Source organism: Pan troglodytes, chromosome 2, assembly GCF_028858775.2.
Source record: "Pan troglodytes isolate AG18354 chromosome 2, NHGRI_mPanTro3-v2.0_pri, whole genome shotgun sequence".
Taxonomy (NCBI): Eukaryota; Metazoa; Chordata; class Mammalia; order Primates; family Hominidae; genus Pan; species Pan troglodytes.
In genome coordinates, this window is record NC_086015.1 from 126,398,574 (window position 1) to 126,412,573 (window position 14,000).

A 14,000-nucleotide genomic window follows, 5' to 3' on the forward strand; every position below is an offset into this window, starting at 1 on the left:
GGCCTCACATGCAGCCCCAGGCCCAGTTTTCCCACCCTGCAGGCGACGGAGATGCTCTTTGCAAATGGTGTGTCAGGAGGACAGTGGCTGCTGCCACCCGTGGCACCTTTTTTGTTTGTGTTTTTCTGCGGCGTTCCATATGAGAGAAGTCAGAGTGTGCGTGGCCACTCATCTCCTCTTGTCACTGTTTTTTGTCCCTCTCTAAGTAACTTCAGGTCTGCATTAGCAGGGGAAGGACAAGCTGCTGTGGCACTACCTGAGTAGACATCATTTATGTGGGGATGTTCAGGGGAGCAAGGGGGGCATCCCAGAGAGGGGTGTTCCTGAGCAGCTCATCTCTCCTAGGCCCATGGACACCCATGCAGGTTCTGGGGATCCTGAGGACCCCCTGCTCTTCCTCTCCCCTGTGCTACAGGGCTTCTTGGGGGCCACGTGGCTCTACCCTTGCCTACCCCCTGACTCATCGACCCATTTTCCTTAGCAACAGGTCTGAGATGGGATGTTTTCTTTGCCATATCTTGCCTCCAGCATGTATCTGCACTGCCTTCCAGGAGCCGGGCTGTTTCTGGCAGCAGGTCCCCATCAGACTCAAGATTTTCTGCTGTCATCTTTTTTTTTAAGCTTTTAACTGTATTTTTGTCTTATTCTCAAAGCAATATATAACCTTTGTAGAAAATCTAGAAGGTATAGTAAAATATAAGTGATTAAGGAAAGAAACTACCTATAATCCCCATTATCCAGAGGTAACCACTTTTTTTTTTTTTTTTACTTTTTGGCATCATTCTTGCTAGTCTTTTTCATTTTTTTGGTCTTATTTTTAACTTTTATTTTTTAAAAGAGCATACCATAAAATCGACCTTTTTTTTTTTAATCACATGTATAGATTTGTGTAACTATCATGCCACGAAAGCGCCTTCATGCTGTCATTTTATTTTATTCATTTATTTATTTCTGTTTTTTTCTTTTCTTTTTTTAGAGACAGGGTCTCACTATGTTGCTCAGGCTGGCCTCAAACTCCTGGGCTTAAGTGATCCTTCCACTTCAGCCTCCTGAGTAGCTGGGACTACAGGCACGGGCTACCACACCTGGCTAATTTTTTGGATTTCTTTTTGTAGAAATGGAGTCTCCCTATGTTGCTCAGGCTGGTCTTGAACTCCTGGGCTCAAGTGATTCTCCTGCCTCGGCCTCCCAAGCAGCTGGGATTATAGGCGTGAGCCACTGCACTTGGCCACTTGTATTTTCTAATTGCGCAAATAATTTAAGAATAATATTAACAGCATTCTTGTTATCAGCAGTGCAAGGTTCAAGGGATACATAAGAATATAGTGCAGACAGTGAAAATCCCTCACTCCCCACGCCATGCCCCTTCTCAGGGCTGGTCACCACTCACAGTAGAGGATGGATCCTTCCTTCTCCTTCCACAGTGCTTCTACCTAAACAACAGGGGGTTGGTTGGCTGGGCATGGTGGCTCACACCTGTAATCCCAGCACTTTGGGAGGCCAAGGCGGGTGGATCATGAGGTCAGAAGTTCGAGACCAGCTTGGCCAAGATGGTGAAACTCTGTCTCTACTAAAAATACAAAAATTAGCAGAGCATGGTGGTGCACGCCTGTAGTCCCAGCTACTTGGGAGGCTGAGGCAAGAGAATTGCTTGAACCCAGGAGGCAGAGGTTGCAGTGAGCCGAGATCATGCCATTGCACTCCAGCCTGGGTGACAAGACAAAAAAAAAAAAAAAAAAAACGGGGTTGGGTTTTTTGTTTTTGTTTTTTAACATAAGTAGGACCACTTCCTATCCATTCTTCTGTGATTTGCTTTTTTTAACTTGTCAATAGGTCTCGAAGATATTTTCATGTAAATGTAGATATTGGCACATAAATCTACCTCAATCTTTTTAACCATTGAATAGTATTTTATAATTTGGATATGCCAGAAATTTTAAACCATTCCCTTACTGATAGGTATCGTATTTATCTCCAGTTTTTCACTATTCAAACAATACGGTGAGCATTGGTAAACATATATAATTGGGAAAATGTGTAAATATTTTTGATTAATTCCTAAAAGTGAATTTCCTTGGCCCTGGGGTAAGTAAGCTTGAGCTTTGGCAGATGCTACCAAATTGCCCTACAGAAAGCTTTTCCCAGACCCAGCGGGTGACAGAGCCTTTGTCCTTGCAGCCATGGATACTATCTGCCTTTTATATTTCTGCTAAGCTCGGCAAAACAGCAACTTGTCTGCAGCTATCTGACCTCTAGGGAAGCTGGACATCTTTTCATGTGATAATCAGCTTTTCATGTTTCTTCCATGGACCACCTATTCATACACTTTGCTCATTTTTCTGCTAGGTCTTTTTATTTATTTGTCTTTTTATTCTTGACCTAGAACTCTACAATTATAGATATTAATCTTTATCTGTTTTCTGTGTTTTCCATGTTCCATTAGTCTATTTCTTGCTCTAATTTTGTTTATGGTGCCTTTCATTGTACAAAGCTTTACATCCTTTGTAGCTGAGTAATAGCTATTATATTTATTGGTCACTGATCACACTTACTATGGATCAGGTGTTGTTCTAGGTATTTTCCATATTTTAACAGATTTAGTCTTCATAAAAAATTTGTGAATTTGATGTCATGATTAATTATTCTCATTTTATAAGTAAGGACGGGGAGACACCAAGAGGTCAAGAAACGTGCCAAAGGTCACATAGCCAAAAAGTGCAGCCAGGATGAAATCACAGGCTGTCCCAGAGGCCACAGCCTAACCACTGAGCCATTCTGCAAGTCTGCCTTCTCCCATCCTGACCTCTGGGATTTGTGGGTTGTTTAGGAAATTCTCCCTTAGGATATTAAAATAGTGCCCTATATTTTGTTATAATGTTTTTATTTTTTAATTTCTTTCTTTAATTCATCTCTATTTTTCATTTGTCTATTGTGCCAGGTGGGAGGAAGGGATATGAGACAGGGTCTCACTCTGTCACCCAGGCTGGAATGCAGTGGCATAATCATAGCTCACTGCAATTTCAAACTCCTGGGTTCAAGTGATCCTCCTGCCTCAGCCTCCTAAGTAGCTAGGACTACAGGCACACACTACCACGCCTGGCTAATTTTTTAAATTTTTATAGCAGTGGAGTCTCACTATGTTGCCCAAGCTGGTCTCAAACTCCTGACCTCAAGCAATCTTCCTGCCTTGACCTCCCAAAGTTCTAGGATTATAAGCATGAGCCACTGCATCTGGCCCTAATTTTATTTATTTAAGTCTTTTCTATGCATCTTTTTCCTTAACATATTCCCCTTAACATTATCTTGTAGGTATTTTCGTATGTTATTAAAAATGCTTTTTTTTGTACATGCTTTTTGAGGCCACATAATATTCCGCTGTAGAATATAATGACACTGCAAATTGGTTAACTGGCATCATAATGTTGAAGGTTTGAGTTGTTTACCATATTTCCCATTATAAATCATGCTGCAAAGAACATTTTAATGCAAAAATATTTGTCTACATGTCTGATTATTTCCTTAGGATAGGAACCTAGAAGTAAAATTTTAAAAGCTTGTTTATCCACATTTTGTGCTAACATAAAGGAAAAACAAACTCTTTGCATAAGAAGAGGGGTCATGTGATGAATACAGGCATCTGTGAGTGTGTGAGTCTGCCCCAAGATGCCTGTAACTGTCAAGGAGTCCACTTTGGTGCTTATGCGTTTGGAAGCCTTAAAAGAGCTCTGAGGTCTCTGTAGGCCCCTCCACGCCCGTATTTCTGCTGGCATTTGTAGGAAACCCTCCCTTCCTGGCATGCCCCAAGTCAAATTCCAAGCAAGGCAGGAACCAGGCTCTTCTAGAGGCCCAAGTACTACCCCAGTACCCTGGCTACCAGGGAGCTTTACAGATTAATCTGGTCCTCTGGGAAATTCTGGTTCCAGCATCCAGGAAAGCCCTATAGCTGGCCTGTAGTAAAATCATAAGTATAATTGAATTTAATGAAATCCAGACGAATCCGAGGGCTTTGGGTTGACAGGAAGCCAACATTCCCACAGCCAGAAAAGAGCATGATCAAGGAGTTGATGTGCAGACCTCTATGCCAGATCACGGAAATCGGAGTAAGTGCACTTACACAGATGATAAAAGCCCAACAAGGAAGTTTAGCAATAAAACTTAATGGCCTCTGAAATCACAATCAGGACACAAAATGCAGTGGGCCGGAGTCCCGCTCCCTGTGTGTAACCCTCCTCCTCCAGCTGTCCCACAGCCGGGGACATCATGAAGGCCAGGCCCAGGAGGCTGGTCCTCAGGTCACCGCCAGCTCTATCCATCACCCGCGGCTCCCCAAGACAGGAGGGTGTCTGGAAGGGAGGTGTTTTCTCAGCCAGACCTTTCTCCTCCTCTGGGCCTGGCCAGGCTCCTCATCTTAAACTCTGTTTGCAGAAGTTTATTGCTTAGCCTTAGTGTCTTATTCAGGGTCAGAGGGAATTGATGTTAGAATTGAAAACCTTAACAATATCAAGAGAATTCTAGGGTGTGTATGGGAAACTTTAGAACAGCATCCTTAGATGTTAGAGATTTGGGGAGACATTTTTCTCCTAGTGAGGTGCAGAGGAGGCGTAAAGATGGTAGTGGGGACGAGAGGAGAGGGGATGTGCATAGTAACTGGCTTGGTTGCCAGTTCTACTAATTAGAGGTGTTTAGTCAAATTAACGACTATTTGAGTGCAAGCCATGACCCTTGCCCATAAAGAATTTAGTCCTGCCAAACCTTGTGTGTACAGGTGTAAACCTAACAACCTAACAATTCATGAGGCTAATTCATTCAGAAAGTGTGTGGAGCAGCGTGGTCAGTATCAGGAATATGGTGGCCAATTAGACAAGACAGCCGAGCCCCTGCCTGCACATACGGAGCCTCCATTCCAGTTGAGGGGATGGGCAGGGAACAAGTGAGCAGATTACTCCAGCTGCTTTGAGTACGATTGAGAAAATAAAACAGGATATTGGGAGAGGGCATGATAGCATGAGGCGCCTTTGGGATAGGTGGTCAGGGAGGGTCTCCTAGAAGGTGAAATTTGAGTGGAAGCCTGAGTGGCTGATGTAAAAGAGGGGTGAGCCGCATATAGACCTGGGGGAAGATGTTGGTATGTATGCTCCAGGTGGGTAGGAAAGAACATGTTCCAGGGCCCTGGGGTAGAAATGAACTTGGTGTGATGGGAGAAGAGGAGAGCCAGAGGCTGCAGTAGAAGTGACCTGAGTTGAGGTGGAAGGTAGGCAGGACTCAGCTTGTGTGGAGTCTGTAGCCATAATAAGTTTGGATTTGAATCTACCTGTGATAGGAAGCCACTGGAAAGTTTTAAGCAAAGGGATCTGATCTGATTGATGTTTTGAAAATATACCCCGGCTGCCCTTAAATATCAGAAGACAGCAATATCACAGTCACAAAGCAACACAAAATTAAATGCCATAGAAATATCTGAATAAGAAGTATTTTGTAATTAGAAGAGAAACAGATCATTCGATGGGGCTACAGTGAACTGGGAAGACTCAAAGCAGGGGCCAGAACAAAGGTAGGATTGCGAGGGGTTGTCCAGGGTGGATGTTGCCTGTGGAGAGGTCCTATCCATCAGGGCAGGGGCTGGGAGGAAGAGGTGGCAGGTGGTGATGGCCGTGGGGGATTTGTCACTTCGTCTTCCAGAGCTACAATTTCTGGCACTGTAAAACGGACCTACTGAGCTGTGTCATGTGTCTGGTGGGGCTGCTGCGATAGAGTGTGGAAGCCCAGCACAGACAGCGAGTGCTTTCCTTATAGAGGTGGGGAATTCTGGGAGCTGAGGCCAAAGCCCAGGAGACAGCCATGTGTGCGAGCTGCAGAAACTGGAGGTCTCCTGGTATTGACCCCAGCTGGCTTCCCATGTGTGTGGCAGACGTTGCAAGTTGGTCACAGCTCTTCTTCCCAGTGAGCGAGTTCTCAGACTCAGCCTCTGTCTCAGGCCCACCGCTGATGGAAGCTGGCAGGTGGAATGAAACCCACTTGCCACCCTAGCAGGGCAGTGGTGTCAAAGGCCTGGAGCCTGATAAAGGGATGAAGTAAACCTCCCTACCAGCACACAGTGAATTCTCATCTTCAGGATTCCTGCCACATCAACTGGGTCACTTTAGAAAGCAACAGTGATTCTCAGTGAATGGCAATGGCTGGCTTTTCTTTGTCTTCCCTCTCCTGATTCCTACTCCAGTCCCACTGTCCATCTTGACCATGGGCCCTGCCAGCAGCTGGCCTAACAGCACCATCCATATCATGGAGGGTATGGGGAGAGTGGTCAAGGGAGCCTCTCTTTCCTGCCTCTCCCACCTCCCTGGAGGCCACCCAGGGCCTCATGCCTGCATTTCCTGAGGCCTCCCGGTGTGTCCTCCACTATGTGCTGCTGGGCTGAGTCAGTCTGTCTCAGGGCAGTGGACCTTTGGGGACTTTGCATGGACCACTCACATCTCTCCAGAGCAGGTTGAACTCTCGGGCGATAGACTCACCGCCGCAGGAGAGTCTCTGAGCTTCCTTCTCCTGCAGTTTGTTCATGCAGGGTGAGCCCCCTCACTCTGCCCCAGTCAGGGGAGGTCAGCCCGAAAGCAGGAGAGTGGGGGGCTCACCTTGGACAGGTGCAGGGAGCAGCAGCTTGGGGTTGCCCCCGGGGCAGGGAGATCCCTTTAAGAGCTGTAGAACTTTTTCATCCTGACCATGTCCCCAAAGGATGGTTTACTCCACTCTATTTTAGTGAGAAGCAAAAAAATATTTTTTTAATCTTAATATACCTCATATTAAGTCAGTAGAAGCTTCTGCAGATTATTCCATTTACTCCTGACATGTGGGCCAGTGTGGAAAGACATCTAAGCCTGGGCCCCTGTGCATCAGCTCTCCGTGTTCTTCCGCTTCGCCTCCCATTGGATAGTGATTGGCTTGGAGTCCGGTGGTCTCCTTTGTCCTGGGCTCCTAACCCCAGTTCTGTGAGCAAGTTCAGGGAGTCCAGGATCCCTCTGGAATTGTACATACATGTGGAGTATATGCATCAGTGTGGGGAAGGGGAGGAGAGGCTTTTGTGACAATCTCAAGAATGTCAGTGCCTGGGAGGCACAGACTCCTGCCCCAGCTCTCCCTGGTCCCTCTTGGAGTTCTTCTTCCTCTCACTGCTGAGGTGGGGGCCGCTGCCTAGAGGGAGCGGCCTGCCTCCTGTCCCCACTGGATTGCGGGCTGCACGTGTCCCATTGGGAGCAGGCTCGGGGAAATACAAATAGCACTGCATGCTTTTATGTTTCGGGTGTATCCTATTAAATGGGTTTTTGTGGTTGCCCCTGGGAATCTGCATGTAATCGGTGTGTAAAATTGTTTCTGTGGGGAAAACAAACAGCCAACTTACCAAAACAACCCTTTTGTGACTGGATTATTTAGGTAACACATGGCTCGTGATGATGCTAAATGTTCATTTCTGGAAGGTGATATTCTTGTCATTCAAAATAATGATGACCTTGATATCTCTACAGCTTATGATGGGGGGATCGCAAGTGGGGTCTAGTCAGACCGTGAACTCCCAAAGTCGTCTAACCCTGTGTGCATTTTTCTGGAAGAAGGGTTTACCACTTTGATCATGATCTCCACAATGTCTGACTGCAGGGGACATTAAGAATATCTGCTGTGGAGAACAAGGCCAGGAACAGCCAGGCTGTCTTGCCCAGCCCAGGGGCAGCCTCTGGGGGGGCCGAGCTCAGCAGTCCCAGAGGAGCCCTTAGGAGCACTTTTGGGGCTGTGTGCCTTGCTCAGCCCTGGCAGCGGAATTCTGCACTGCTGAATTGAGCGTGGGGACGTCCTCATTTCTCTGAGGCTGCCCCTGCCCTCCTGACCGGGCCCTCTGTCCTCTGTCTCTAACTTGCCCACATGTGTCCTTTCATCTGCCACCTCCAGGAGGTCTTCTCAAGCCCCTGGTCACCCCAGGAGTTGTCTACTAATTATTTAATTAGGTCTCTTCATTGCTGACCAGTAAATATTTATCATGTATCTATTAAATGGTGATCCTTTTGCTTCATGGGGAGGTACAAGGTAAAAAAAACCCTCAGGTCCCACCTTTAGAGAGTCACCATCTGGGGCTGGGCACGGTGGCTCACGCCTGTAATCTCAGCACTTTGGGAGGCCAAGGTGGGTGGATCACGAGGTCAGGAGATCGAGACCATCCTGGCTAACACAGTGAAACCCCATCTCTACTAAAAATACAAAAAATTAGCTGGGCGTGGTGGCACATGCCTGTAGTCCCAGCTACTCGGGAGGCTGAGGCAGGGGAATCGCTTGAACCCAGGAGGCGGAGGTTGCAGTGAGCTGACATCGCGTGCCACTGTACTCCAGCCTGGGTGACAGAGCGAGACTCCATCTCAAAAAAAAAAAAAAAAAAAGAGAGAGAGGCACTGTCTGGTACCTAGAGCCCAGCATGATGAGTGTGTAGTGTGGGTACAATATGTAATAGGGCTACAAGCAGCTGCCGGCTCCCCTGGGGCTGCCAGGGCAGGTGAGGAGTGCTCTTCCTCTGGTTCATCCCTTGAAGGCATCATGTGTGCCACTCTATTCCCCTCTGGACCAAAGACCATGGTCCTCTCTGTCATTATGCTGGAAGATTCTAAGGGCTGATGCCTTTTCTACCCTTTCTTCTGCATCATAGCCCAACAGAAGTAGGGAGCTCCCTAGATAACGGCAGCAGAGGTGCCTGTATACCCAGCAGTTCCTCCTCTTCTTGTTGTGGAGCCTCCCAGTTGAGGGTTAGCAGTGTGTCTCTTCCTTGGATCCACCTGGGAAGAGCCGACATGTTGATGTGGCTAAGCACTGTAGCCACTCCCTGGGCTACATTCCATGAGGGTCAGTGCCCTTGACCGAGTCATGTCTCCAGTGCCTCTGTCCAGAGGAGCTTCACAACACTGCCTGGGAGCTCAAGGATCAGTTTGGTTTTCTGTTATCAGTTAAGTGGGGAGTAGCCACTCCGGGGTCCCTTGTCCCTGGGAGGGACAGGGTGAGGATGAGCTGAAGAAGCCAGGTACAGGCAGGAATGAAATGGAGAGATTAAGAACGAGACAGGTTCATGTCTCACCTGGAGCTGAGTTCTGCAGAAATGGCCTTGGAGGAGGAGACAGGAGCTTTCACCCCTGCTGGGTGCTCAGCTGGAGGCAGGAAAGCCGATTCCATAGCTCAGTGGGAGGTCTCCTCTGATTATACTGTTTGACTTTCTGTCTTGCTTTCTTCTTGTCTTTCTTTTTCCTAACAATCAGTAGTAGAATTATAGCGTTCTCAGCTCCCACACAGTGGCACACCCCTGAGAAGGTTGAGTCACGACCTGTCATCTGCTGATCCTAGTTAATGCATGGTCCCCGCACAGCCAGGCTCACCTTCTGAGCAGCCTCCATCCTGAGCCAGTCTGCAGACCCCTCACCTCCCAGTCCCTCCAGCATCAGAGGCCAGAAAGTACTCTTTCTATTAAAATGAAAACAATGTACAAATGTCGAGGTCTGTCATCTACACAAAGTGCTTAATTTCTTTTTAATGCATCAAATTTTATTATTTCTGACATCTTACTGTGTTCATGCGGCTGTAAGAAAAGCACAGAGCAGGCCGGGCGCGGTGGCTCACGCCTGTAATCCCAGCACTTTGGGAGGCCGAGGTGGGTGGATCACGAGGTCAGGAGATGGAGACCATCCTGGCTAACACAGTGAAACCCCATCTCTATTGAAAAAGTACAAAAAAAATTAGCCGGGCGTGGTGGCGGGTGCCTGTAGTCCCAGCTACGTGGGAGGCTGAAGCAGGAGAATGGCGTGAACCCAGGAGGCGGAGCTTGTGGTGAGCAGAGATGGCCCACTGCACTCCAGCCTGGGAGACAGAGCAAGACTCTATCTCAAAACAAAAAAAAAGAAAGAAAAGGACAGAGCAGTTTCTATCCCAAAAAAATCCCATCATGTCATATGAGGACAATTAGAATGTAATTATGTCCCATACTTATGCTTCTGTGAATTTTTATGCCCAGCTCAAGGCCTCAGACTGCCTTCTGTCCAGAGAAGATGATGATGGTGATCACAGCATGGTGCCACAACCTACACGCTGCCTGCAGCTGGGGCCTCTCACCACATTGGTTGGGTTTTCAACCCAGCTCTGTGACCATGGCTGTGTATATGGCCTTGGGCAGTCACCTGCCCTCTTGGTGCCTCAATTGTCTAATCCATAGAATGGAGATAATGTCAGTTCCTACTTTGTGGGGCAGTTATGAGGCTGTAAGGCACTGGTCAGTACCTGGCACACCAGGGCTACATACATGTTGCCCGTATTATTTATGCAGTTGTTTTATTTTTGTGTCTGGGGTACCTTCCCACTACCCCAACCCACTTCTGGTGGATTATGCAAAATATTTCTTTTCTTTGAGCTGGTGCTGCTGCTGCTTTTCTCAGGTGTCTGGGAATGGGGCTGAGCTGCCTTACAGAGGCGGCGCAGGGGAGCATCCCGAGGGCCTCTGTGCCATAAGAATGGTTTCTCTTGATCTCTCCCCACAGGGTGTGGCCACTGTAAGAAAATGAAGCCGGAGTTTGAGAAGGCAGCAGAAGCCCTCCATGGAGAAGCGGATGTAAGCTTCCTTTCCTTCCCCCTCACCGTTCTCTTTGAAAGAATCACTGACAGGTGGAATCATTATGACTTTCCCCTGCAAGCCCTGCTGCGGCTCCCGTGGTCTGTGGAGGCCAGCAGTACCTCTGTGTGCCTAAGTAGAACATCTTAGACAGATGGGATCCTAGAGGGGGGCAGAAGGACTACTGGGCCATGTTCCTGTGCCCGTCCAGGTGACCTCTGCCTGCTCCCTCTTTTCTCTGGGACCCTGGCTAACAGGAACAGGTGCCAATCTACTCAACATGGCTGGTGGGGCAGATTCAAAAGCCTCATCTCAGCTCATAAATGAGAAATGATGGCCGTGCCAATGTTCAGTTGTTCCCTGGGATATGGGAGCCCACCGGGCTAGCCACCCCAGTTAAATTCCGGCAGGTCCAGGATGGGTTGTGGGGGCAGCGTCTGGGCTCCTGTGTTCCACCAGCACCGCATCTGAGGCTGTAATGCATGGTTGGCCTTTCCCCCATCCCAGAGCTCTGGTGTCCTTGCAGCTGTCGATGCCACTGTCAACAAGGCCCTGGCAGAAAGATTCCACATCTCAGAGTTTCCTACGTTGAAGTATTTTAAGAATGGAGAGAAATACGCAGTGCCCGTGCTCAGGACAAAGAAGAAGTTTCTCGAGTGGATGCAAAAGTAAGTGTTACGATCTCAGTAGCACATCCTAACTGCCAGCTGGCGGCCCCTGGAGACCACCTTGAGGAGGTGAAGTAAACTTTATGGTCAATGCCCTGGGCTCAGGCCCATAGGAGTCAAGATGGATCTGACTTCCTCAACCCTAAAACCACCGTTTATATGCTGATCACGTGTCTTGATCAGGTCACTGCTGGCAGTCCTTCTGGATGCAGCTTCATCGACGCACTAAACCGTGTGTTGCTTTTTCTCTGTCTCAGCCTCCTTAGGCCCAGATCTTATTGTCTGCATTTTATTCCATTCCCTTTGAATATATGAAGGAGACACAGCTCTTCATAGCCAGAGCTAGACTCATTTCATCCAGGTTTGCTAGTGGTTGGCTGGGCCTCCAGTAATGTCCACAGGGCAGGCTGTGGTGGTTTGCAACTGAGGATAAAGATTTTGAAGAGCCCCCTCAGCCTGTGTATTAGTTTGCTAGTGTTGCCATAACCAAGTAACAGACCAGGTGGCTCAACAATATAATATAACAATATAACAGAAGTTTATTTTCTTACAATTTTGTTTTGTTTTGTTTTGTTTTGAGACAGTTTCACTCAGTCATCCAGGCTGGAGGCATGATCTCGGCTCACTGCAACCTCCACCTCCCAGGTTCAAGCGATTCTCCTGCCTCAGCCTCCCAGGTAGCTGGGATTACAGGCACATGCCACCATGCCTGGCTAATTTTTTGTATTTTTAGTAGAGATGGGGTTTCACCATGTTGCCCAGGCTGGTCTCGAACTCCTGAGCTCAAGTGATCCACCCGCCTCAGCCTCCCAAAGTGCTAGGATTACAGGCATGAGCCACCTTGTGCAGCCTATTTTCTCACAATTTTGGAGGCTAGAATTCAGAGATCAAGATGTTGGCAGGGTTGGTTTCTTCTGAGGCCCCTCCCCTTGGCCATCTTCTGCCTGTGACTTCCCATGGCCACCCCTCTATATGTATCTGTGACCTAATCTGCTCTTCTTATAAGGACACCAGTCATGTTGGATGAGAGCCCACCCTAATGACCTCATCTTAACTGAATTATCACTTTAAAGGGATAATTTATCTCTAGATATAGTCACATTCTGAGATAATGGGGGTTAGGACATCAACATATGAATTAGAGGGGGACACAGTTGAACCTATACGGTCTGAGCTACTTTGTTAGGACATTGGTCAGATATGAGGTGTTTATTTAAAGCATAGACTCTGAGACTCTTTTATTCAGGAAGTGTGAATGGGACCCTCAGCCATGGTGTTCTGAGAAACACCAGCTTGTGGAATGGCAGCAAAGTTGCCACTAGATTCAGGGGAGGCCTCTGGCAAGAGGTGAATGGACTGATGAGATCCTGGCCTCAGCTTCTCCCACTTTGTCCTGCTCATCCACTGGGAGGATTTGGAAAGTAGCTAGGCCTTTGTCTTAGGGACCAGAGGAAGATGATGGTTTGCCTCTGAAAGGCACAAGGTGCTCGCTTACCCCTCAAGGCCTTCTGGTGTCTGAAGTAAGTGGCTTGTTCACACCCACTTTTCCAGCCTTGCTCTGGTGCCAGGGCTGTTTCACTGGAAAGGACTGGGTGGGGCGGGGGATCTGGCCAGGTCCCTGTGATGCTTGGACTTCTGGTTAGAGAGCCGAGGGAATCCAGAGTGTCGATCATCACTAATCAGTGCTCCAGAGTCTTGGCCACAAACAGCGAGCATGAGGGGCCTCTGTCCTTTCTGTGTGCTGCTGCTGCTACTGAGAGCCTGAAAAGCACTCAGGCTAAGTGCTTTCAGGTTGAAGTACTTTCTTAAGTGCTTTTAGGTCAAGAGCATGGGCTTTGGAGTCTGAGAGACCTGGGCTCGGATCGTGACCCTGAGCCATTTCTTTGATGCCTCTAAGCCCCAGTTTCCTATCTGTAAGATGGAGACAGTAATTTCCCCATAGACTTGTCTAGGGAATTAAATGAGACTCCTGTGAAAAGTGCTCAGCACAGGACATGATGTGGAAGTACTCAAAAAAGTTGAAACTGGCCGGGCACAGTGGCTCATGGCTGTAATCCTAGCACTTTGGGAAGTAGAGGCAGGAGGATCTCTTGAGTTCAGGAGTTCAAGACCAGCCTGGGCAACATAGTGAGACCTCACCTCTACTGAAAATCAAAAAAATTACCTGGGCATGGTGGTGTGCGCCTATAGTCCCAGCACTTTGGGAATCTGAGGTGGGAGGATTGCTTGAGCCCAGGAGGTTGAGGCTACAGTGAGCTGGGATGGCGCCATTGTACTCCAGCCTCAGCAACAGCGTGAGACCCTGTCTTAAAAAAAAAAAAAAAAAAAAAGGTTGAAGCTATTTTTATGACTGATTGTGGACTTCTCATGACTGACAGTATCAATACATAAGTGATCACAGCAGCCAGCCTTTGCAGAATGCTCTCCTATCTCTTGCTCCATTTCATCCTCAAGTCCTACTGAGGCCAGAGTTTTTAATTCCTATTTCATTGGTGAAGAAACTTAGGTTCAGAGAGGTTAAGGGCCCTATCCAGGGACAAATAGTAGTTCTTCCGGGCACTTGGAGGGGATCCTTCAGGTGGAGTGTGAACAGCCGATGGCTCGGGGGTGGAGAACTGAGGCTCGTCACCCAGAAGCAGGGCGAGCAGACAGCGCCAGAAAAGGTGGATGGCATTTACAGGCAGGTGCATAGGCTGCCAGGCTGTGGGTAACTG

The 14,000-nt window shown here is 48.0% G+C and overlaps 1 protein-coding gene across 3 annotated transcripts in view; it reads left to right on the forward strand.

Moving 5' to 3' along the window:
- PDIA5 (protein disulfide isomerase family A member 5) overlaps window positions 1–14,000 on the forward strand; it is a 94,975-nt gene that overhangs the window by 68,042 nt on the left and 12,933 nt on the right. For all 3 annotated transcript variants that reach the window (XM_001151831.8, XM_016941760.4, XM_063807046.1), the window contains 2 exons: window positions 10,548–10,618; window positions 11,126–11,286. In XM_001151831.8, the coding sequence (XP_001151831.3) occupies window positions 10,548–10,618; window positions 11,126–11,286 (232 nt within the window). The remainder of the gene's footprint in view (window positions 1–10,547; window positions 10,619–11,125; window positions 11,287–14,000) is intronic.